The 24,519-nt window shown below is 36.4% G+C and overlaps 1 protein-coding gene across 10 annotated transcripts in view; it reads left to right on the top strand.

Annotated features, from left to right (window-relative positions):
* kcnq5a (potassium voltage-gated channel, KQT-like subfamily, member 5a) overlaps positions 1 to 24,519 on the top strand; it is a 159,033-nt gene that overhangs the window by 130,957 nt on the left and 3,557 nt on the right. For 3 of the 10 annotated variants that reach the window (XM_055018517.1, XM_055018518.1, XM_055018526.1), the window contains exons 10-15: positions 5,515 to 5,568; positions 8,847 to 9,088; positions 11,931 to 12,039; positions 18,480 to 18,611; positions 20,992 to 21,108; positions 23,549 to 23,662. In XM_055018517.1, coding sequence (XP_054874492.1) covers positions 5,515 to 5,568; positions 8,847 to 9,088; positions 11,931 to 12,039; positions 18,480 to 18,611; positions 20,992 to 21,108; positions 23,549 to 23,662 — 768 coding nt within the window. The remainder of the gene's footprint in view (positions 1 to 5,514; positions 5,569 to 8,846; positions 9,089 to 11,930; positions 12,040 to 18,479; positions 18,612 to 20,991; positions 21,109 to 23,548; positions 23,663 to 24,519) is intronic. The other 7 variants (XM_055018519.1, XM_055018520.1, XM_055018523.1 and 4 more) reach the window with 5 other exon arrangements.

The raw sequence follows: 24,519 nt of genomic DNA, 5'->3' as shown, positions 1-24,519 counted from the left end.
TGTAAAAAATAAAAAAAATATGCTTTTCTTGATGCAACTATGAAGCTATTATTGATCCAGCTGCAGGCAACAGTCACACGGCAAAAAAATCTGTGGAATTTTCAGCAGAATCAGGAAGACTTTTTTGATCATCGAGGGGAAATTTCTCACATTACAGCCGCTCCCATGAAGAAGTTTTAGAAGTAAAAGCAGTAAAAATATATAGAGATAAATAAACATAAGTAGGAATAATATAAATGTGACAAAATGACAAAAAATGAACAAAAATGAGACACAAAATTAGAAAAAAAACCACAACAACTGAAAAATAGACAAACAGCACAAGCGAGACTAAAAGGAAACACAAAATGACAAAAACAAGAAACAAAATGACAAAAATCAGACAACAGACAAAAAATCAACAAAAACAACAGAAAATATTACAAAAATGACACACAAAACAACAAACATTGAGACCAATGGCACAAAACAAAACAAAAAAGAGACAAAAAATTGGACAAAAAAGTTACAAAGCAACAACAAAATGGACAAATGACAAAAACGAGACAAAAAATGACAAAGCAACTAACAAAACAGCAAAAGGTTGACAACACGCGAGACAAAAAGCAAACACAAAATGACAAAAACCAGACACAAAATGACCAAAACATGAGACGAACGACAAATGACAGACATAAAAATAACAAAAACAAGAAAAATATTACAAAAATGAGACACAAAACAACAAAAAATGAGACAAATGACACGAAACAAAACAAAAAAGAGACAAAAAATTAGACAAAAAAGTCACAGTGACAAAAAAAACGGACAAAAACGAGACAAAAAAGGAGACAAAGGCATGTAAAATGCGCATTAATCTAAGAAATGAAAATGTACAGTGGATTAATTGTACCGGAGCTCTGTGGGAATTAATTAAAAATGAACTAGTAAAACATCTAAAAGTATTTAGAGTCCTTCCAGTGTCGGTAACAGAAAAATGCCGTGCATCCTGTACAATGTTTGTGAAATAAATAATAAAAGGCATTTCTTAGTTCTCTCTGCTTCTAGCCGTGGTTGTTCTGTTTCCATAGAGCTGCAGGACTTTATATTGCAGGAAAAATGAGCCCACAGTGGGTAAAAATAATTTTTAAAAAAATCAGAACCTGCGTGTGGTTCAGAGGGTTAAACTTTACAAAAGAGCTGCTTTGAAATGACGTCTTGTGGAGGTAAAATGCTTCTTTTCCTCTTTTTTATTTGATATTTCAGCTTTGCTTTCCAGCTTTTTCTTGACATCTCTGATTCCTCCTGCTTTCACTGCACTTGACTTTCAGGCAGGAGAGGGTGATGGACGTCTTTGTTTTTGCTGTGTGTTAGCGTGTGTTTTAGTGTGTAAATGTGTGTTTTAGTGTGTAAAGGTGTGTTTTAGTGTGTAAATGTGTGTTTTAGGGTGTAAATGTCTGTTTTAGTATTTAAATGTCTGTGTTTTAGTGTGTAAATGTGTATTTTAGTGTGTAAATGTGTGTGTTAGGGTGTAAATGTCTGTTTTAGTATTTAAATGTGTGTGTTTTAGTGTGTAAATGTGTGTTTTAGTGTGTAAATGTGTGTTTTAGGGTGTAAATGTCTGTTTTAGTATTTAAATGTCTGTGTTTTAGTGTGTAAATGTGTATTTTAGCGTGTAAATGTGTGATTTAGTGTGTAAATGTGTGTGTTTTAGTGTGTAAATGTATGTGTTTTAGTGTGTAAATGTGTGTGTTTTAGTGTGTAAATGTGTGCGTTTTAGTGTGTGAATGTGTGTGTTTTAGTGTGTGTTTGTGTTTTAGTGTGTAAGTGTGTGTGTGTGTGTGTGTGTGTTTTAATGTGTAAGTGTGTGTGTTTTAGTGTGTAAGTGTGTGTGTGTGTGTGTGTGTGTGTGTGTGTGTGTGTGTGTGTGTGTGTTTTAATGTGTAAATGTGTGTGTTTTAGTGTGTAAGTGTGCCTTTTAAGACAGGAGTCTGTACCATGTCTGTACCATGACGCACTTTTTCCATTGGGATGGTATTTATATAACTCATCAAACACAAGTCTAGGAGAGACAGACCCGGGTTGAAAAAGAAGGGGGGAGGTGAGGGAGGGTAAAGAGGGAGTCAGAGGGGGGAGATGGGGGGTTTCAGAGAGGAGGGGAAGAAGACGGGGAGATTTGTGAGTTTAATTATGCTAGTATAGTTTTTACAGTGCCGCTCTTCTTTGGCAGCGTTCGGGGGCCTCGTGTTGAGGCAGCAGCTTCTCGGGCATTTAAACTGCAGCTACACACACATATAAAAGATAAAGCACACACACACACACACATTAAAAATAAAGCACACAACACACAAACAAACACCCTCCTCATCCTTACAGAAAACAGCCTTTAATGAGGCTTTGTTGCTTCCACAGAAGGCTGCGTTTCATTTCCTTCCTTAGAAACTTTTCACTGCAGCCAAGTCCAATTTCCACTTCTTAAATCCTAATTAGGAGATATTTGGATGATGTTTGTCAGTGTAAAAAATAACGTTAACCTATCATAATTAGGAGACACAAACGAGACACAAAACGACAAAAAATGAGACAAACGACACAAAACAAAACAAAAGAGACAAAAAATTTGACACAAAAGTTATGAAGCGACAAAAATTGAACAAAAATGAGACAAAGGATTAAAAAAAGGAACGAAACAACTAAAAATAGACAAACAACACAAACAAAACTAAAAAACCCACACAACAAAAGCAATATACAAAACAACGAATAAAACAAAATGACAAAACTCAGAAACAAAATGACAAAAGTCAGACAAAACCAGGCAAAAAACAAGACACAAAACAACAAAAAATGAGACAAACGACATGAAACAAAACAACAAAAGAGACATAAACTTAGACAAAATAGTTACAAAGCGACAAAAAATGGACAAACGACAAAAACAAGACAAAAAATGAGGCAAAACAACACAAGTGAAACCAAAAGGAAACACAAAACGACAAAAACCAGAAACAAAACGACAAAAACATGAGACGAATGATGTCGGACAAAAAACAACAAAAACAAGACAAAATATGACAATTACGATTCAGTTCAATTCAGTTTTATTTATATAGCGCCAATTCCAGTCAAATTGTCTGGAGACGCTTTACAGAACCCATATGCCTGAACCCCAGAGCAGCCCTAAGGAGACAGTGGCAGGAAAACTCCCTTTTACCAGGAAAAAAACCTAGAGCAGAACCCGGCTCTAATGTACGAGACACAAAACAACAATATTGAGACAAACGACACGAAACAAAACAAAAAAAAGACAAAAAATTAGACAAAGAAGTTGCAAAGCGACAAAAAAATGGACAAACAACAAAAACGGGACAAAAAAATGACAAAAGAAACAAAATGAGAAAGAAGACAAAACAACACAAGCGAGACAAAAAAACACAAAACGATGAACAGCACCCTCCTCATCCTTACAGAAAACAGCCTTTAATGAGGCTTTGTTGCTTCCACAGAAGGCTGCGTTTCATTTCCTTTCTTTGAAATGTTTCTCTGCAGCCAAGTCCTATTTGCACTTCTTAAATCCTAATTCCGCTCACTTTTACAGCCTTCTTTCTGTTCCCTCCGCCACGAGAAAACACACACAGGGCTCCGTGTTATTAGTTTCCGTGTTGTTAGCAGCTTTACAGACTGTCGGCTGCATTCGGTGGTTTTGGTTTTTAAGCAGACTTGTAAACACCAGCGGTGGTAAACATTAGGAGCACCACAAAGCGTGCTGGATGTTGGCAGCGTGACATAAAGGATAACAGGGGTTTGGTTAATGTGTGTAGACAGGTGGAGATTAATTCAACCCTGGTATGTGGGAATGAAAAAAAGAGGAAAAGAAAGCAGATTATTCCTGCTTTTTCTCTCATTGTGAGATTCTATTTCTTGTCATTTAAAGGCAGGAGAGTCAAACTCATCTTAGTTCAGGTTCCACATTCAGCCCAGTTTCATCTCCAGTGGACCGGACCAGTAAAACCACAGCATAATAATCTATAAATAACCACAACTCCTAATGGCTCCTTTGTTTTAGTGCAAAAAAGTACATTCTGATACATTTAAGGAATTATCTTTTTACAAAACATCATAAACAAAATGAAATTTCTGAAGAAAAACAAGTTCAATTTCAACAACATTCAGCCTCAATTTATCTTTCCCACATTACAACTTCCAGATCACAGTGTCGACAAAGGAACACAACATTTAGTCATCTGGAACTGAACCATAGAGGATTTTACTTTATGATCAAAATGACAAAATTCAGGCAAAAAAAGGCAAAAAACAACAAAAACAAGACGAAATATTACAAAAATGAGATGCAAAACGACAAAAAATGACACAAACAACATGAAACAAAACAAAAAAGAGACAAAAAAACTTACAAAGCAACAAAAAAATGGACAAACGACGAAAACGAGAAACAAAACGACAACAAAGTAGACAAAAAACACAAGTTAACAAGAAGGCAGCAAAATGACAAGTCAGGCAAAAAACGACAAAAAAATGACAAACAAGACAACATATTACACAAAATGACAAAAAATGAAACAACCACACAAAAAGTGACAAAAAACTTGAAAAAAAGTTATAAAGAGACAAAAAAAATGGACAAACGACAAAAACGAGACAAAAAATGACAAAAGTGAGAATCAAAATCAGAAAAAAATAGACAACACAAGCGAGACAAAAAAAACACGATACACAAAACAACAAATAAAGCAAAACACAAAATGACAAAAACAAGACATAAAACACAAGTGAGACAAAAAGGAAACACAAAATGACAAATGAGAAACAAAACGACAAAAGTCAGACAAAAAAACGACAAAATTCTACAAAAATGAGTCAGAAAATGACAAAAAAGTTACGAAGTGACAAAAAAATGGACAAAGTAGTAGAGTTTAAATTACACAGAATATTAAGATGATGCAATTTAAAACATTATTAAACCAACACAACTCATGAAAATAATGTTTGCAATTTAAAATATTTATCTAAATCCATTTTTGTTTTTGCAGCCATGCATTTAATTCAGATACTGGAATCAGAACCATGAAGTACTTTTTATGGTGTAGAATTATATTAAAGTCATTTTAAGGCAGGGAGGGTTTATTTTGATGGATTAAAACGTTGGCATATTTAATTTTGATACACAGAGATGAGCTTTTAGAGGTTTAATCGTTGGTCAGCGAGAACAGAGCTTTCCTGCACGATTTAATAGCAGAAATAAGTCACTCCACGCTGAGTTTGGTCTGAATTTCTGGGGAAAAGAGTCCAGGCTGCAGAGAGAAGCCTCGTATGTGTCATGAATTCACATTATTAATATGTTTGTGGACTCCAGGTGGGTATAGCTTCCACCCTGTTTACCCATTTTATCACTCTGCCCTCCTCTCAGTGTTTACTGTGCATCAATATTGACAGCAGAGAGTTCCTCCATCCCTCTTTTAATCTTCCTTCCTTTATCCCTTTCTTCTCTACCCCCTCCTCCATCCTTTGCTCTAGTAAGGGTCTAAGTAATGGGAGACTCTTCAGAAAGTATTCTCGGAAATATAGGAGGTACCTGCAGTATTACCCAGCATCCTCTCTGCCCTGCCCTGCCCTGCCCCGTAGCCCGCTATCCTGAGGGAATGACTGACTAATAGCATGGAGGAGAGCAGAGGAAACCAACTAAACCCCCTTCTTCTTAACTCCTTCCTCACTTCTTTTAATCCAGTGAATAGTTTTTGTCTAAACGACCACCGCTGCCTGCTGCCTGTCGACTGCAAACCAAATTAAAGGGGAATTCCACCAAAACCAACCTAAAAGTAGACATGACTGTTAAAGATAACGTTAAAAACAACAGAGGATAAATTCACTTGATTTCACAGCAAATTGCATGTTGAACTCTATTGGATCACAGGAGTGCCATAGTAAAAGGTAAATCTGTTAAAAAAATAAGGAAATAAATGTGTAAATATAAAGATATCCATCCATCCATTATCTATACACCGCTTAATCCTCACTAGGGTCGCGGGGGGGGGTGCTGGAGTCTATCCCAGCTGACTCAGGTGAAGGCAGGGGACACCCTAGACAGGTCACCAGTCTGTCACAGGGCTACATACAGAGACAAACAATCACTCTCACATTCACACCTACGGGCAATTTAGAATGATCAATTAACCTCAGCATATTTTTGGACTGTGGGAGGAAGCCGGAGTACCCGGAGAAAACCCACGCATGCACAGGGAGAACATGCAAACTCCATGCAGAAAGATCCCGGGAAAGCCGGGACACGAACCAGGGATCTTCTAGCTGTAAGGTGAAAGTGCTAACCACTGCACCACTGTGCAGCCCAATATAAAGATATATAAAATATAAATGTAAAAAGGACAAAGCAAAGACAAAAAGGAAAAACAAAAGGAAAAGGGAAAAGCAAAGACAAAATTTAGTTTTATATTTCCATATTTTTTAATGAATTTATTTTTTTGTATCCCTCTTTATATATACACCTTTATTGCTTTATTTTATAACAGATTTATTTATTTATTCTTTATATATATACATTTATTTTCTTATTTTTTAACAGATTTATTATTTTCCTTTTATTTTTTTCTCTTTATATTTACACATTTGTTTCCTTATTTTTCAACAAATTTATCTTTTATTGTGGCACTCCTGTGATTCCATAACACTCCCATCATTCTAGAAATATTAAACAGAATGCTGCTTGTCGTTAAATTGTCAAAAATCCTCAGAAAAAGAAGACTTAAGAAACTTTTGGGAAATGTTTTCTCATAGAAGACAACTTTTAAAGTTGAAACTCTGAGTAAAAAGTAAATATACAAGGTCCTAATTCCCCTTTATTTTTAAAATGCACATATATTTTAAATCCATTTTTGCTTTTTAGTCCAGCTAAATCCTCCTTAGTAGCTGTTTCGAGTCCAGCCACTTGAATTTCTTTCATTTTCTTCCCCTGAGATCAGAAGTAGATTTCATTTGAAGATTTTTTTCCCACCAGATGTAAAAATAAAACATTTGTTGAAAAGGAATTTAAACAAAATGAAGAATTCTCGAAGCTGGACTCTTTACCTTAAGTAATCTCGGGAAAATATATGCCCCTTTCAGCATACAGATGTGTAGATTTCCCCCTTGTTTCTGCATGCTTCCTGCATTTTTACCACTGTTCACTTTTCTTCAGTCATTTCCAGCAGTAACAGATGGAGGGAAAGGTAACAGACGCTGTATGCAAGATTTAAGGGCGTGTTGTTGGTCCAGTTTTCGTGATTAAAGTACCTGATATGCAACAGAAAATGGCTTCCACCATAATACTCAGTTTAAACTTGAACGCTGGTGAAAAACATGATGTAAGAAGTGAGAGAAAGCAGGTAAATATCACACATGCAGGTCGGTAAGTTTGGGGAAACACCGGTAAACCAACAGGGATGGAAAATGGAGGTTATTTATGTTTTTAAATTGATTAGTTCTCTTTGTGGCATGGAAATGTGGAAATCCTGCATCTCTTTCTGCTTTGCATGCTGGTTTAGCCATATAATATTTACTGCAGAGAGTTTTACTGATTTAGAACTTTGTGCATCCACCCCAAAAAATGCATTTTGCTTATTTGTTTCTATCAAATTGCAGATATTTCGAGCTTCAGAAAAATCAAAATGATAGAGGAAGACAAAGATAGATGCTAATACGGAGATTAAGCGTATGGTTTTAATAATAATATCATTGTAATAAGGTAAGTAAGTGTATAGATACATAATGTAGATTTTAAAAGGAGACAACAGGAGGTTTTGAGCCATCTGTAGCTACAGTTAGGATCAAAATAGAAGCTGTCTGGTCCTTTTTTCATTTGAACTACCAATAAATATCTTCTTTTAGCAGAAGAAGAGCAGTAAAAAGCAACAGTCAGAGGTTTATACACTAACACTAATGCTGAGATTATTAAAGGCTTCTCTCAATAATGGAGTCTCAAAATGAATGTGGTGATGATGTTTTAATGTTCCCGTGCTGCACATAACGCCTTTTCAGATCTCATTAACCCTCCGGTTGTCTTCATTTACGGGCAGCAAAAAATACTGTTCCTTCATCTGAAAAAAATCCAAAAATTCAGCAAAAAAATTCCCCAATTTATATAAATTTCCAAAATCTTCAGGAAGAAAACTTTATTTATTTTTTTTAAATCCCCAGATTTGGCAAGAAATAAAAATTTTAAAAAAATAAATTGTAATTATTTTCAAAAATTTAATAAAAATTTTCCAAAAAATCCTAAAAATATCTAACGTGATTCCAGATATATCAGTGAAAGTTCCAATTTCGCTGGATTTTGGTTGAATTTTTTCTGAATGTTCTTAAAGAAATATTTATTTTTTTAATATTTATTTTTTTCCACCAAAAAATGTTCAAAAATATCCCAAATGTTGAAAATGTGGAAGTTTTCACTTAGAAAATAAATTTTTTTCCACATTTTCAAACTTTAAAACGGGTCAATTTGATCCGAAGGATGACACGAGGGTTACGTGTGTTTTGAAGAAGGGGAATAGATGATGAGCTGGTCTGGTGAGGGTTTGTTTTGGTGGCTCTGTTCTGGTGTTTTTTTGGGCATGTCAGCTGGATGGATGATGCTTGGTGCAAAGGAAACAACAGATCGCTGCCCCGTGTCTGTGCTCTCAACTCTTCTCGCTGTCTGAAAGGAAATAGGTGTTGACAACATCCCTTTTTTTCTCTCTCTTTGTGCTTCTGTGATCCCCAACCTCTGTCACTTCCATCTTTACCTCACCTCTCCCTCTTTCTCACCCTGAATCCCTCCATCCTCGGATGTTTTTCCTCTTCCTTCCCTCCGTCATCAGTCAGAAGTTGAGCTTTAAGGAGCGTGTCCGGATGGCGAGCCCTCGAGGTCAGAGCATGAAGAGCCGCCAGACGTCCGTCAGCGAGCGCCAGCGCTGTTCCCCTGGCAACGAGGTGGTGGGCAGCGGCGAGCTTATGGGCGGGAGTCCGGCGAAGGTCCAGAAGAGCTGGAGCTTCAACGACCGGACCCGGTTCAGGCCGTCGTTGAGGCTGAAGAGCCAGCCTCGCACTGCTGTCCCAGATGGTGAGCCTCAGACTGGAACCGAGCAGCAAAACACTCGACTAATTACCCTCCTCACAGCACATTTACAGCAGCTTTATTTAGTTTCTTAGACTTCAATGAACCGCCAGTGGTGCAGGCGTTACAAACACATGTTGTGCAGCCGAAATTCACACAAATTCTGTTCACATTCTAGTGGAGATCCCAAAGTTTCCAAAGATGCTTAATGTCAATGTGTCAGGCTGAATTTTTAAGAAGATGAAGGACAGAGACGCTTAACATATTTCCATTTGAGGTGATGTATGCCAAAAAAAACATTTAAAAAAGTATTTGGTTTTCCCTCGGTGTAATATATATTCTGTAAGACACTGGGGCAAACTCGAATAGAATGTGAAATAGCATAAAATAGTCTGGGCACCCGTTGGCAAATGGCATTATGTTGATTTTAGAAGTGCAAAGAAGTAAATGTCATGTGCAGCAAAAACACAATAAATCAAAATATGAATGCGCTTACACAGTGTCTGGAAAAAGTAGCATGTTTTACCATTGTATTGCTTTTCAACATTGAATCATCATCAATTTAATTTAGATTTTTTTGACAATAATGTACAATTAAAGACTCTTTCATGTCAAACTGAAGACAGTTTTCTACAAATAAATACATAAAATTGATTCCTGAGTATTCAACCCTTTAAAGTGACTCATGTAATTCAACACAGTTGTTGCCAGTTGAAGTATGTGTAGCATGGCGGTGGCGGCATCATGATGTGAAGCACGGTGGTGGCGGCATCATGATGTGAAGCGTTCTTTAACATTTTAATTAATTGCTATTACTTTGTATAAATCTGCTTTTACTCTGACATGAAAGTTTTTTTTTTGAAATTGTCAAAAAAACTCAAATTAAACTGACCATGACTAAATGTTGAAAAGCAATCAAAGTGGAAAACTTTCACGGGGGTGAATATTTTTTACTATATTTTGCTTTATGATTTTTTAAATATTCAGACTCTCCATTTTCATGGTTTAATTTGAATGACTTTCCTCCTGTAGAAACAAGTTTCTGTTCAGTTTCTTGATTGACTGCATGACATTAGCCTCCAGAATTTAATGATTAGACTGAGTGTAGTGGCTGGCAACTTGTACTTTTCATCAAATGCTGCTCTTTTTTTTTCCACTCCAGACATACCTTTGGTGATTGTGGCACAATCACCATTTCCAAAGTTTGGAGAACTAACAATGGTTTCTAGACTCAGCTGTATCTGTATAACTGTTGTTGAAGAAATTTCCCTCTTAGTCCTTGGAAGTTTGCTGTACTAGGGTGTTTATTGGTATTCTGGCATATAGTCAGAGAGTAGGGAGGGGGTCGTATGTAAATACAAGGGTTAATAGTGCTTAATTTGGTTGCTGATCAGTAACAGAATGTAAGACAACAAAGAACAAAAGGTGGTTGAATCAAGAGGTTTGGTAAACAAATGCAAATAGCAAAGGCGCAACAACAAAAGGTAAGATGGATGTATGACAGACCATAGTACACAACAAAAGATAAGAGTTGTGGATAACAGTGATAAATGGAATGAAAGAGAGATACTAGAAGGTATCTGTAGCTAAAGGTGTGCTGTTTTCTTCATCACCTGGTAAATCCTGGTTGATGCAAGGTGACAAGACTTTTTTTTCAGAATAACTGAGCGGCTTCTAACTTTGTCAGAGAAAGTTTTGTTCATGTTGGACTTGATTATTCTTACTACTGAGAAAATGGATTTTCATAGTCTTTGCATTTTCTAGAACAGATTTTTTAGCTTGTTGTGATTTTTTGACATTTCTACCAAAGATTTTCTAAAGCTTAGATTCTGTTTTGAGATTTGCTGCATCCCAATTTTACCCAAAATGGAGCCAAAATAACTTACTATGAAGGTGAAACTTGTGTGACCAAAATGTCACATTTTTTACAATTTTGCTGCAATCAGGCCTTCATACTTGCATAATAGATTATTTTTTAAAATATTTTGTGTTACTTACATTGAACATAAAATAGCTTGTGTGAGGATTACCCACCAGGACTAATGGGACGCTTTGGACAATGTACATTAAAAATGTACATGTTTTATGGGACAACAGATGTACTAATATGGTTCTTTTTCAAATTATGTTCTCTAAAATGTCTGTTATACATTTTTTTCTCTTATCCAGTTGGATACATTACATTTTTAGAGGTTTAGACTTGCTTGAACCCACACTTGAAATCTCAATTTTAACATTTTTTCACTTTAATAGAACCATAAATTTATTATGACTTTAAAATCTGTGTCTGCACCAAAAATAGAAGCTGCACTCTTACAAAATATGCTTCTTAAATGTACTACTTTCCTAACAGTTCCCTGGAAGTCCTACTCGGCAGAAGGAGATGAAATTGCTGACGTTTTAAACAGCACCTCCGCTCCTCCTCGTATTCCCTCGTATCATTTGTTTGATCTGATTTTATAACCTTTAATATGCACTAAATCATTTTTCACTGCGCTTCCCTCTTGCTCTTTCTGTCTGTATCTCCCACTCTCGTAATTATTAGCAGGACCAGGGAGATATATATATATATATATATATATATATATATATATATATATATATATATATATATATATATATATATATATATATATATACTTACATAGCTGAGCTGGCAAAACGCTAAAGATCCTGTCCAAGCCGAACATAAATTATCGCCTCCTAAAAGCCAGAATAGTATCAGTTTGAAACATTCTTGGAGTCTCCTGTCTGCCGCTATGCAGAAAGTGTTTTATTGGTTTTCAGACTGGAGACGGTTTTCCACAGGGCTACATTTATTGATGAATCAGTGCTCTGTTTCTCTCAGTGGACGCCGGCATGATGACGGAGGATTCGTTTGATGAGAGAGGCTGCCATTGTGACGTAACAGTGGAGGATCTATCGGCCGCCCTCAAAGCTGTCATCAGAGCCGTCAGGTGAGCTGCTGCTGGCATCTAGAGCATCTTTAAATCAAGTTCCATGCTTCAGACTGTGTACAAATCTATTGGCTGTTCTTCACCAGTCAAAGCTTTACAGGAGAATGGTAAAGAGGAAGTCACTGTTATAAAACCTGATATTAAATCTGGACTAGAGTTCACTATGAGACCTGTTGGAGACTCTCAGGTCAATTAAGAGAAGGTTCTTTGGTCTGATAAGACCTTCAGACTAGATGTTAAGTTTGACAGTCACCAAATACTGTGTGTCATCACAAACACACCATCCCCAATGTGAAGCACAGTGGTGGCAGCATCATGATGTGAAGCATGGTGGTGGCAGCATCATGATGTGAAGCACAGTGATAGCAGCTATATAATGTGAAGCACGGTGGTGGCAGCATCATGATATGAAGCATGGTGGTGGCAGCATCATGATGTGAAGCATGGTGGTGGCAGCATCATGATGTGAAGCATGGTGGTGGCAGCATCATGATGTGAAGCACGGTGGTGGCAACATCATGATGTGAAGCATGGTGGTGGCAGCATCATGATGTGAAGCACGGTGGTGGCAGCATCATGATGTGAAGCACGGTGGTGGCAACATCATGATGTGAAGCATGGTGGTGGCAACATCATGATGTGAAGCATGGTGGTGGCAACATCATGATGTGAAGCACGGTGGTGGCAACATCATGATGTTGAAGCATGGTGGTGGCAGCATCATGATGTGAAGCATGGTGGTGGCAACATCATGATGTGAAGCACGGTGGTGGCAACATCATGATGTGAAGCATGGTGGTGGCATCATCATGATGTTGAAGCATGGTGGTGGCAACATCATGATGTGAAGCATGGTGGTGGCAGCATCATGATGTGAAGCACAGTGATAGCAGCTATATAATGTGAAGCACGGTGGTGGCAGCATCATGATGTGAAGCACGGTGGTGGCAGCATCATGATATGAAGCATGGTGGTGGCAGCATCATGATGTGAAGCATGGTGGTGGCAGCATCATGATGTGAAGCATGGTGGTGGCAGCATCATGATGTGAAGCACGGTGGTGGCAACATCATGATGTGAAGCATGGTGGTGGCAACATCATGATGTGAAGCATGGTGGTGGCCATTTATTTGTGTATTTGTTGCCTTTTAACACAGCCAGGTTGTTCATATTTATCATATTTATTAGAATTCTGTTCATTTCTCTAAAGGTCTGATTCTCAGCATATTTCCCAAAGTCTCAAACTCTGTAATAAGATTAGTTTTAAATCTTTAGATTCCATTTTGTGAGTGACTGCAGCCATGAAATGTAAGAAGATTTATTGAAGTCGCTGTGATTGCTGCTGTTTTCTATCTCTACATATTTCATGGCTCATTGGAACGTCTAAAGGCCGTCTTATCGATCGTGTAATCATCTCCTCTCTTAGGACGTCTCTTCTCACAGCGTTCATTGATTGGAAAACCTCAGTGACAGCTCTAGAGTTACCCGTCGATCGCTGATGTGCCTGCACTGCCTCCTTTTTTATATTTTTATTTATTTACAACTGGCTCACTGTCGATCATACAATCTTTCCTGTGTTCTGGTCTTTAGAAGTCAAGCTGCTGATCTGATCTCTATTGATCGGTGGGAGCTACAACTTTCTTCAGAGGCTGTTTCTGATGTGTGTCTGTTTGTGTCGATCAGGGAGGGTCATGGAGGGGTCAGTGTGCCGGCCTTGAATGATTCAATGTATGAAGGTAGCAGCTTTAACACACAGCTGACAAACTCATCTTAGTTCAGGTTCCACACAAGCGAGACGAAAAAGTAGCACAAAACGACACAAATGGTACTCAGAACAACGAATAAAGCAAAACACAAAATGACAAAAATAAGACAAAAAAACAAGTGAGACAAAAGCGAGAAGCAAAATGACAAAAACATGAGATAGACATCAAAAGTCAGACAAAAAGACAATATATTACAAAAATGAGACACAAAGTAACAAAAAATGAGACAAATGACAACAAAACAAAAAAGAGACAAAAACATTGTACAGAAAAATTACAAAGCGACAAAAAATGGACAAACGACACAAATGAGACAAATAATGACAAAAGCGGGAAACAAAACAAAAAAAAGACAACCAAAACAAGTGAGACAAATGAAACACAAAACAATGAATAACGCAAAGCACAAAATGACAAAAATAGACAAAAAACACAAGCGAGACAAAAAGGAAACACAAAACGACAAAAACATGACAAATGACAAAAGTCAGACAAAATAAGACAAAAAACAAAACAAGACAAAATATTACAAAAATGAGACACAAAACGACAAAAGAACAATCCAGTATTTTACTTTATCATCCAAACAACTTGTCATGATCTAGAAATGATGTCAAATTTATAGTTTTACTTGATTTACAATCTGCAGTTAGTGTCTTCTCTGTAATTTTTACACTTTGAGGGCCAGATTGGACCCTCTGGAGGACCGCTTTTGGCCCGCGGGCCGCATGTTGGAGATTTAGATTCATGCACACAAGTAGCAGTTTATTATAAATTCTGAATAAAATGCTGATCGCTGCAGCCTCTAGAGAGTGAAGTGAATCAATAAAATAACACAAAAACACAACAAACCCCTGCCTAGATTCACTAAACCACACATTCGACTCTACAAGAGAAAACATCCATGCATGACCGCTGAGCTTCTCATGATGCTCTGATCCTCCAGCGATGCTTCTTCAAACACATTCTCTGTTTATCTTCTCTTTCTACAGCATCTTTCTGTCTTTATCTATACGACCCACCGCTGGGTTCCAGGGTTTTACGTGAGGGGAGTTTTCATGCAGTCCTGGACAGGTGTTTGGTGGTTTTTTTTTTGAGTGAAAGCATGTTGTGAGGTGGTGTGAGCTCGCCGAATGATTCTCTCAGTCCAGCGCTTCTTCTCACTCTCGCCATGTTTTATTTTTTCTTTTCATTGTGAGAATGTCAATTTTCAACCCTCAGAAAATGAGGATTTAGCATCGAGAAATGGCAGATTGGCGGAAAAATTGACATTTGGTTCCAGTGAGACGTAGTTTAGAGTCGTACTGGAACCAGAAGAGCAACTTTAACTAATATAGAGCAACTTTAACTAATGTAGAGCAACTTTAATATAGAGCAACTTTAACTAATATAGAGCAACTTTAACTAATATAGAGCAACTTTAATATAGAGCAACTTTAACTAATGTAGAGCAACTTTAATATAGAGCATCTTTAACTAATACAGAGCAACTTTAATGTAGAGCATCTTTAACTAATGTAGAGCAACTTTAATGTAGAGCATCTTTAACTAATACAGAGCAACTTTAATGTAGAGCATCTTTAACTAATATAGAGCAACTTTAATATAGAGCATCTTTAACTAATGCAGAGCAACTTTAATATAGAGCATCTTTAACTAATGCAGAGCAACTTTAATATAGAGCATCTTTAACTAATACAGAGCAACTTTAATGTAGAGCATCTTTAACTAATGTAGAGCATCTTTAGCTAATATAGAGCAACTTTAATGTAGAGCATCTTTAACTAATGTAGAGCATCTTTAACTAATATAGAGCAACTTTAACTAATGCAGAGCAACTTTAACTAATACAGAGCAACTTTAATTAATATAGAGCAACTTTAATGTAAAGTTAATCTTTTGTTTTGTCAATTTTCAACCCTCAGAAAATGAGGATTTAGCATCGAGAAATGGCAGATTGGTGGAAAAATTGACATTTGGTTCCAGTGAGACGTAGTTTAGAGTCGTACTGGAACCAGAAGAGCAACTTTAACTAATATAGAGCAACTTTAACTAATGCAGAGCAACTTTAATATAGAGCATCTTTAACTAATGCAGAGCAACTTTAATATAGAGCATCTTTAACTAATATAGAGCAACTTTAATGTAGAGCATCTTTAACTAATGTAGAGCATCTTTAACTAATATAGAGCAACTTTAATGTAGAGCATCTTTAACTAATATAGAGCAACTTTAATGTAGAGCATCTTTAACTAATATAGAGCAACTTTAACTAATGCAGAGCAACTTTAATTAATATAGAGCAACTTTAATGTAAAGTTAATCTTTTGTATAATTTTCTGCACGTTAATAAGAATTCAGATGTAACAATCATATTGATGACAATCCACACATTACAATCTTAATTTTATGTCACTTTAGCAGTTCTTTGTTCAAATCTTTCCCAGTCAGGACTTTTTCTTTGTTCTATTTATTCATATTTTCAATATTTCTTCACCATTGATATTGTAAAAATGGAAAAATGCCTGAAGAAAAGTTTTAAATTTGACCATTTTCATGTAAAAATCCGTCAGATGTCACATTCTCACTGGTATTCTCCTCATCACCATCTATTAAATTAATATTTTACAGCCTGTGAAGCAGCTTCCATTCAGCTGTATCTGTTCAATAATTAACAGAAAGTGAGTCATTTGTGTAAAAACCTGTTTCCACTGCCGTCATGTCCTCACAAAAAAAAAGATTTGGAATTTTAATCCGAGGTTGGAACCGAGTTCAAGATTTGAATCTTTTAATCCTCCCCCAGTTAATGCTGTTAGCCGTTAATGTTGCTACTAATTATGTCGAACGTTTCTTCCTCTATTAGCTCTGATTTAATCTTTTCATTCTCTCACCGTCTTTTATAATCGATCCGACCGCGATCCCAACATATGTGCTGAACTGTTAGAGATTAAAATGAAAAATCTGACTACTTTCTCAGCTCAAATTCTGCCCATCTGGCCCATAAACGTCTGTCCTATAATCGAGCTGGGCCTTCTGCTCGACTACAATGAATAGATTGAGATATGTCGGCATATTTGTTACTAATCTGTAAATGTTTTTCATTTTCACTTTAACTTTTTAGTAATCCTCAGTGATATTGTGCACTGGAATTAACTGTAGTTGTATTTTAGTTGTATTCATATCTGTCTCTGATTTAATGTTTTTCTCTCAATAAATTAAATTTAAAGTCAGCAGTAACTGACTGGATAGCGTTACTAATCAATCATGTAGATGGGAACATTATTTAAAAAGCTCATCTGAGTGGATTCTGAAAAGATTGCACTAGAAAATGTGACTTAACTTACTATTAAAACAATAAAACATGGTACCTTAAGTTATATGAAAACTTACTCAACCATGTGAAAGACCTGCATTGAGAGTTCAATTTCAAATTTGTTGAATTAGTAGTTGTTTTCAAAGCTGTTTGTTGATTTTAAAGCTGTTTTAAAAGTGCCTTCAGAATTTCATTGTAGAAATGTAAAGACAATAAACATCCTTGAACCCTTGAATCCTTAAATGTTTAATTATTCTCAGTAATAGTAATATCATGCACTGGAATTAACTGTAGTTGTATTTTATTTGAGTTTTTATTCATATCAAGAATCAAGAATCAACCAAGAGCTTTATTGTCATACACACAGCAGAAACACAGTGGTTACCCATTTTTTTTCCTATATTTGGGTCTTACAGGGTTAACTGCTCTTTATTAACACAATAAAACCTGGTACCTTAAGTTATATAAAATTTTATTGAACTGAACTGCACTGAGAGTTAAATGTCAAAGTTGTTGAATTAAATTTTTTAAATTATCCTCATTAATATCATGCACTGGAATAAACTGTTAGGGTATTTTAGTTATGTTCAAATCTCTCTCTGATTTAGTGTTTTTCTCTTAATACAGTTTAGCTACAGGGTTCAGTCAAACTTTATGTAAACTAAGACATGTACCAGCTTTTACTATTTTCATAATGAGTGGTTAAGTAACAATTTCTAGTGAAATCTTGTTTTTTTCTGTGTTCCCACCCAAATGATTGACTAGTATCCAGTCCGTTGCTGCTTCAGTTGTTGTGTAATTTTCTCAGTTTTATGAAGGTTAACATCCAGACCATCCAGCTCCCACCCAGCAGGCCTCCATGGGCAGCCGAAGCCCAGGGCTTTCCCAGGGTGTCAGGTTGAAGGCCGGACCCCTCCTCCCCTGCCAGGACTGTTATTCCAGAGGGTCATCTGTCGCCGGTGTTTCCATTCAGACAGTGAGAAAAACAGGCAACTGGAGAGGAGCCGGAGTCCCAACCAACCGAGAGTCCAGATATGCTTACCTGCATCAATATTATTTACCCAGCAGTGGCTCTGCTCGCCAACAGAGCACATAGAAGGCTGCACTCGGGTTTCAGAGGCGTTCGTTTTGGGTTGTTACAGATTCAACAAGAGAGCCAGGAAACATTGGATTCCCGTTAGATACTCCTGAGAGTTTATGTTCTCTTTATTACACTCAAAACAAAAAAGATGAGCAAGTGGAATGACCGAGGAGCCTCCTGTGGGTTTTTTCAAAGCTGCTGCTTCCACCTAATGGTTGTTTGGAGTCATTACACCTTTAGGGTCTCACTTTATTATTTGTTTTCTGTGTGTTTTCTGCAGGATCATGAAGTTCCACGTAGCGAAGAAGAAGTTTAAGGAGACGTTGCGTCCGTACGACGTGAAGGACGTCATTGAGCAGTACTCAGCAGGACACCTGGACATGTTGTGTCGCATCAAGAGCCTCCAGACCAGGTGAGGAAACACATAAATAACCACATACACAAAAACTTCACAAAAAAATCACTATTTTCTGCATTTTAAAGGATTATTTTGCCAAACTTTGACCTTTTTTATCTTTATGGTGACCATTTTTACAGATTGCAAGCATTTATTTATTTATTTTTGTCTGCATTTATTCTCATTGTTTAACTCCACAAAAGGGGTGTCAACATTATATGAGATTGATGCATATTTTAGTCTTGCAGCCAAATATTTTATTATTTAGTGCATGTGTGTGACCATCACCAGCCCTCCCTGAAAGCTAAGCAGACATTCTTTATTAGAATTCCCTATTATGAGCCTTTTAGGGCAAAAATTCCGAAAAAGTCTTAAATTTGACCATTTTTGTGTAATAAAAAGGATAATGCACATTATCAGATCAGATTTCTGGTGTTCTTCTAGTCACCATCCATTAAATCAATATTTTACAACCAATGAAGCTGCATATATTCACTGTTGTGTTGCTTCCAGAGCCTTCAGACCAGTGAGGAAACGCACATTTACCACCTAGTCTCATTAAATGTACAAAATCTCTGTGTTCTTGCTTAAGATCATTATTTTTCTACATATTGATGCATTATTTGACCAAACTTTGACCCTTTTTCATCTTCATGGTGGTCATTTTTATGGATTGCAAGAGTTTAAAGGCAAAAATTCCCAAAGAAAAGTCTTAAATTTGAAGAAGAAGAAAAGCTTGTGAAATTGATCTCTTTTATCTTCATGGTGACCATTTTTAGTGATTGGAAGAGCTTCAATATGTACCAGAAACAGGTGGTTGTCTTGTCTAAGTTGCACTACAAGAGGATTAACTCCCATTTATAAAACCTTGTATCTCCTTCCACAAAAGCTCAAATGTTTGTCGTCGTTCACTGATTAGAAGTCGAGGAGAGTGGAAATTCTGAGGCCGGTTTTGGCTCGTTTTCAGGCCAAATTCTTCAGCAGATTTGTGAGTCAGGATGAATTCACCACTTGGATCCCGAATGAAAGAACCAAAGCAAACAATGGAAACGCACCAAGAGCGAGTGGCATCTGTCGACAAATCACTGGCTTCTTTTTCTGGGACGGTGAGGGAGAAGTCAGGCACGCTGCTGAGGAGAATTACATGTGACTTTCTGCTGCATGGGGTTGGAGAAGCTTGGACATCGATGGACCAAGTGCATTGAAGTTCAAGATAGAATAAAACCTAATTTATCCTGAAGGAAAATATGCAGGGTCCACATTCAGCCCAGTTTGATCACCAGTGTTCTAGACCAGTAAAACCACAGCAGAATAATCTATAAATAACCACAACCCCAAATGTTTCCTTTGTTTTAGTGTAAAATGTGTAAATGTTCACATTAAAGGAATTATCTTTTTACAAAACATCATGAACAACCTGGAATTTCTGAAGAAAAATAAGTTTAATTTCATCAACATTCAACCTCATTTTATCATTTCCACATTACAACTTCCAGATCACAGAGTGTCTACAAAGGAACACAACATTTTGTCATCTGGAACTGAACCATAGAGAATTTAACTTTATGATCAATACAACAAAAGTCAGCCAAAAAAAGACAAAAACAACAAAAACAAGACAAAATATTACAAAACGAGACACAAAATGACAAAAACGAGACACAACACGACAAAAAATGAGACTAACGACACGACTTTAGTCCAAACTTAAAATTAGACAAAAAAGTTTACATTTCACTCAGTTCTGCTTTTCTTAGTTCTTAGTTGTTGTTTGGCTCTAGTTTTGCTTCCTTTGTTCTTTTTTGCCCTTTAGTATCTTATTTTCTAAGTGTTTATTTAATGTCTACTGTTGCACGAAGAGAGAGTAACGAAATTTCGATTCTTGGTATGTCATGTACATATTGAAGAATTGACAATAAAGCTGACTTTGACTTACAAAGCGACAAAAACGACAAAAAAATGACAAAGTAGCTAGAATCAAATCAGACAAACAACACAAGCGAGACAAAAAAACCCACAAAGCGACAAAAAACAGAAACAAAATGACAAAAACATGAGACGAACGACAAAAGTCAGACAAAAAACAACAAAAACAAGAAAAATATTCCAAAAATGAGAGACAAAACGACAAAATAACAATGAGCAATCTAGTATTTTACTTTATGATCAAAACAACTTGTCATGGTATTTTAAATTTATAGTTTCACTAATTTCCAATCTGCAGTTAATGTCTTTTCTGGAATTTTTACACTTTTGAGGGCCGGTTTTGGCCCGCGGGCCGCATGTTTGACACCCCTGATCTAGAGGTTTTAAATCATTTCACAGAAGATCCTTTCAGATCAAACCTTTCACCAGTCAGAGTGTTTCTGTCCATGTGTCCTCCTCTCTGTCCCAGACTAGATACTGTAGTGGGTCCTCCTCCGAGGCCTTCGAGTCGCCGGGCCAAGTCCTTTCCCTCTCCTTCCCTGCAGTTATATTACAGCCAGACCCGGAGGAAGCAGGCAGCGCTGGGGTTAGAGCTGCCCCGTCCTCTCCACTAACCAAACCCATGTCTGGGTCCAGCTGCATGCATTCACTCATGTTTGACATTTTTTAGTCACATTTAAAGATAAAAGTTCCTCCATCTTTATGAAGGTGGAGGAATTAGTGGTTCTTCCGGGTGTAACTTTAATACCAGCTTTGATGTATCGTTTATTAATCAAAATATGCTTCAACACCACTGCAGAGGTCCTTCACAAGCTCAAACACTGGATTATAATGTTGGTTATGTTTGTGATCATTCCATAATTATTTATTATGGAAACAATCACTTATTAATAAAAATGACTGGATATCACTAAAATGTCAACTAAATAACCGTCTGAATTTAACATCAACCACCTTCTAATGAGCTAAACAATAATAAAATGAGCTGATTCAGAAATAGTTTGGATTGTGTTCTTTTATTAAGTTGAGATAATCATGACAGATATTTCTGTTTTGGCAATATATCAAATTTTATGTGGAAAATAACAAATTAAATCACTTTCCACTAAGTTAGCCATTACAAAAACACCTCTCCAGGAAGTGTGTTAATTTCAGATCACATGACCTGCTCATTCAGTTTCTTGTTTGGTTATTTTTCTGTTTTGTGGGCATTTTATGTCTTTTTGTGGTCATTTTGTGCATTTTTGTGGCCGTTTTCAGCCTGTTTGTGATAATTTTAGGTGTTTTGTGGTCATTTTTCGATGTTTTGTAGCTATTTTGTGTGTCTCATCATTTTGTGTCTTTATATGATAATTATCTGTTTCTCAGAGTCATTTTGTGTTTTTCTGTGGTCATTTTGTGTCATTTTTTGTGATTTTGTGTTTTTTGTGGTCATGTTGTGTCTTTTTGTGGTTGTTTTGTGTGTCTTTGTGCTCATTTTCAGATTGTTTTGTTGGCATTTTGCACCCCACTGTGGCCGTTTTCAGTCTGTTTGTGGTAATTTTAGGTGTTTTGTGGTCATTTTGTGTGTCAGCAGGTTTACTACAATATCTTTATGAATAACTTTTAATTTCAATTTTACTCAATATAATATTTAGAAGAATCTTTCTGTAAAATGTCATGTGGTGTTTGGTCATAGGCGGTCATGCTGATTTTAGGCCTGAAAACAGCAAAAATGTCAACTATGATACAAAAAGTCCTGCAGTTATATATTGACCCACATACTGTGTGATAATCCTGATTTGAGCATCCTGAAGACCTCGATTAGTTGGAGTTGTGGGCGTCTGCAGACGTAACGAGCTGGATTTGTTCTTTTTAAAAGCCCCAATCTGGAGTTTATTCACACTAATAAAATTCCACTAAGCTTTTAAATTTTTTTTTCCTTTAGAGTGCAATATAATACACATTTTTACTCACTTATACTTACTATATCATATATTTTCCCCCTTTAACCCTCCAAAAAATACTGTTTCCTTGTCTGAAAAAAATCCAAAAATTCAGCAAAAGAAATTCCCCAAATTTCTGAAAATTTGCAAGAACTTCAGGAAGAAAATTCCAATAATTCCTTAAAAGTTTCCCTTAAAAGCTTTGTTTAAAAAAATCCCCCAAATTTAGCAAGAAAATTCTTGTAAATAGTTTCAAAAAATGAGTAAAAATCTTCCAAAAAAATCCTAAAAATACCTAAAGTGATTCCATATATATCAGTAAAACTTCTAATATTTTCTTTAAGAACATTCACATAAAAATCAACCAAAATCCAGTGAAATCAGAAGTTTCGCTGTCAAAATACATTTTTTTAAATCACATTTTCAAACTTCAAAATGGGTGAATTTGACCCGCAGGATGATACGAGGGTTAATTGAAAGCAAATCTGAATTTCTAGTTTCAATAGGGGGCAATAAGTGCAGTTCTAACAATTTTTTTAAAGATAAACTTCTTTTAAGCTCTTGGTATTTGCTGTCTCGTGTGTTTTGATGCTGAATGAATAGTTTTACTGTTTGTGAGAATAACATAGTGCTTGTTTTCTGTATTTTCTGAGTTTTAGTGTGAAGTATGTTTCATGATAAAAGCTGTAGATTCACACACACCGCTTTAGTTCAGCACTTTACATCTAATTTGAATTTCAGCTACATTTCTGTTATGTCAGTCATTTTTAAAGGCGATATTTCACACTTCTAGTCCCTGTGGGTGATTTAAAAAACAGCAGAAAAGTGTCTCTAAAATCATGAGAAGTGAGGAAAAGTTCAAACCTGATGCTTCAGTTTTATCAGATTTAATTGAATCATTTAATTGGTAGTCACTGACAGACATTACCATCGGTATTTTCCTTCAAAAATCCATTTTACCAAGCGTTTTCCATTTCATCCTTCCTCTCTGTGCATCTGTATGCTTTTGTCATTTTCTTCCAGTTCATTTGTGCTTCAAACTTCAGAGTGTGTGTGACTGAGAGAAAGTTCTATCTGACGCGGTGTTTCTCCTTCCTCCAGACCGACCAGTGCATCGGGCTCTGGTCCCAGCCTCAGTAGCCGATCCAGGAACATGTCCTCTCCTGCCCTGCACTATTATTACAGCGACACCAGGAAGAAGCTCTCTGATGCAGGGTTGCTTTCATTTCACTTGATTTAAGTTTAGAGTAGAGTAGAATCCAATTAGTTTCCCTGCAGACGTGTCTCGCTGCAAACAGATGCAAATTATCTGCATTTTAATGTACTTTCTGACAGAACCAGATGATTGGAGTTTACACCAGAACATGCAGTGACTACTGGAGGGTTCACGCCTGCACAGAAATTACATTTTGCATATTAAATAGCGTTGCACTTCCCACTTTTTTTTAACCCCAAACGGGATCATTTTAACACATTAAACTCCACCCACATGGTTTTAAGGTTTTAATTAACCCCGTCTGACACACAAATGTATCGTCATATGAGTAGAAAATGCACACAAACCCACATTAGATCTCCTCTGTAGTTCCAGACTTCATCCTTTTTCCTTTATTGTGTGTGAATGTTGTAACTTGGGTGCAGTTGTGAGTGTTTGGAAGTTTTTTTGTGCTTTATTCGTGTAGATGTGCATATTAACATCACTAATTCAACGTTACTTTCATGTCAAAGAGCAAAAAAGCTCATATTTCTGGTTTATCTGGTAGTTTGAAAGCAGCATTGCCTGTAGCACATCTTGAAGCAAAAGTTAAGGTTTTCTTCTATTTTTTTACCTTGTTGAAATGGAAAATGAAGTTTGTGAAATGAATAAGCGATAATGCACACATTTAATAACCTCTGTATTGGTGTTTTTTGTGTGCACAGGAATGTTTGTGTTTGTTGTGCTGTATTTGTGAGCCTAATTCTGACATGTAATGTGGAATTTTACTTGCAGAAAATGTGATTTCTCCTGGTGGATGCTGGTTTTCGTCTATGAAATATTTCACATTGTAATGTTCAAATTGTAAAACTTGTAA

Source organism: Amphiprion ocellaris, chromosome 16 (genome assembly GCF_022539595.1).
Source record: "Amphiprion ocellaris isolate individual 3 ecotype Okinawa chromosome 16, ASM2253959v1, whole genome shotgun sequence".
Lineage (NCBI taxonomy): Eukaryota > Metazoa > Chordata > Actinopteri > Pomacentridae > Amphiprion > Amphiprion ocellaris.
The sequence above is the reverse complement of the archived record's forward strand: the minus strand, read 5'-3'. Positions and strand labels throughout refer to the sequence as shown.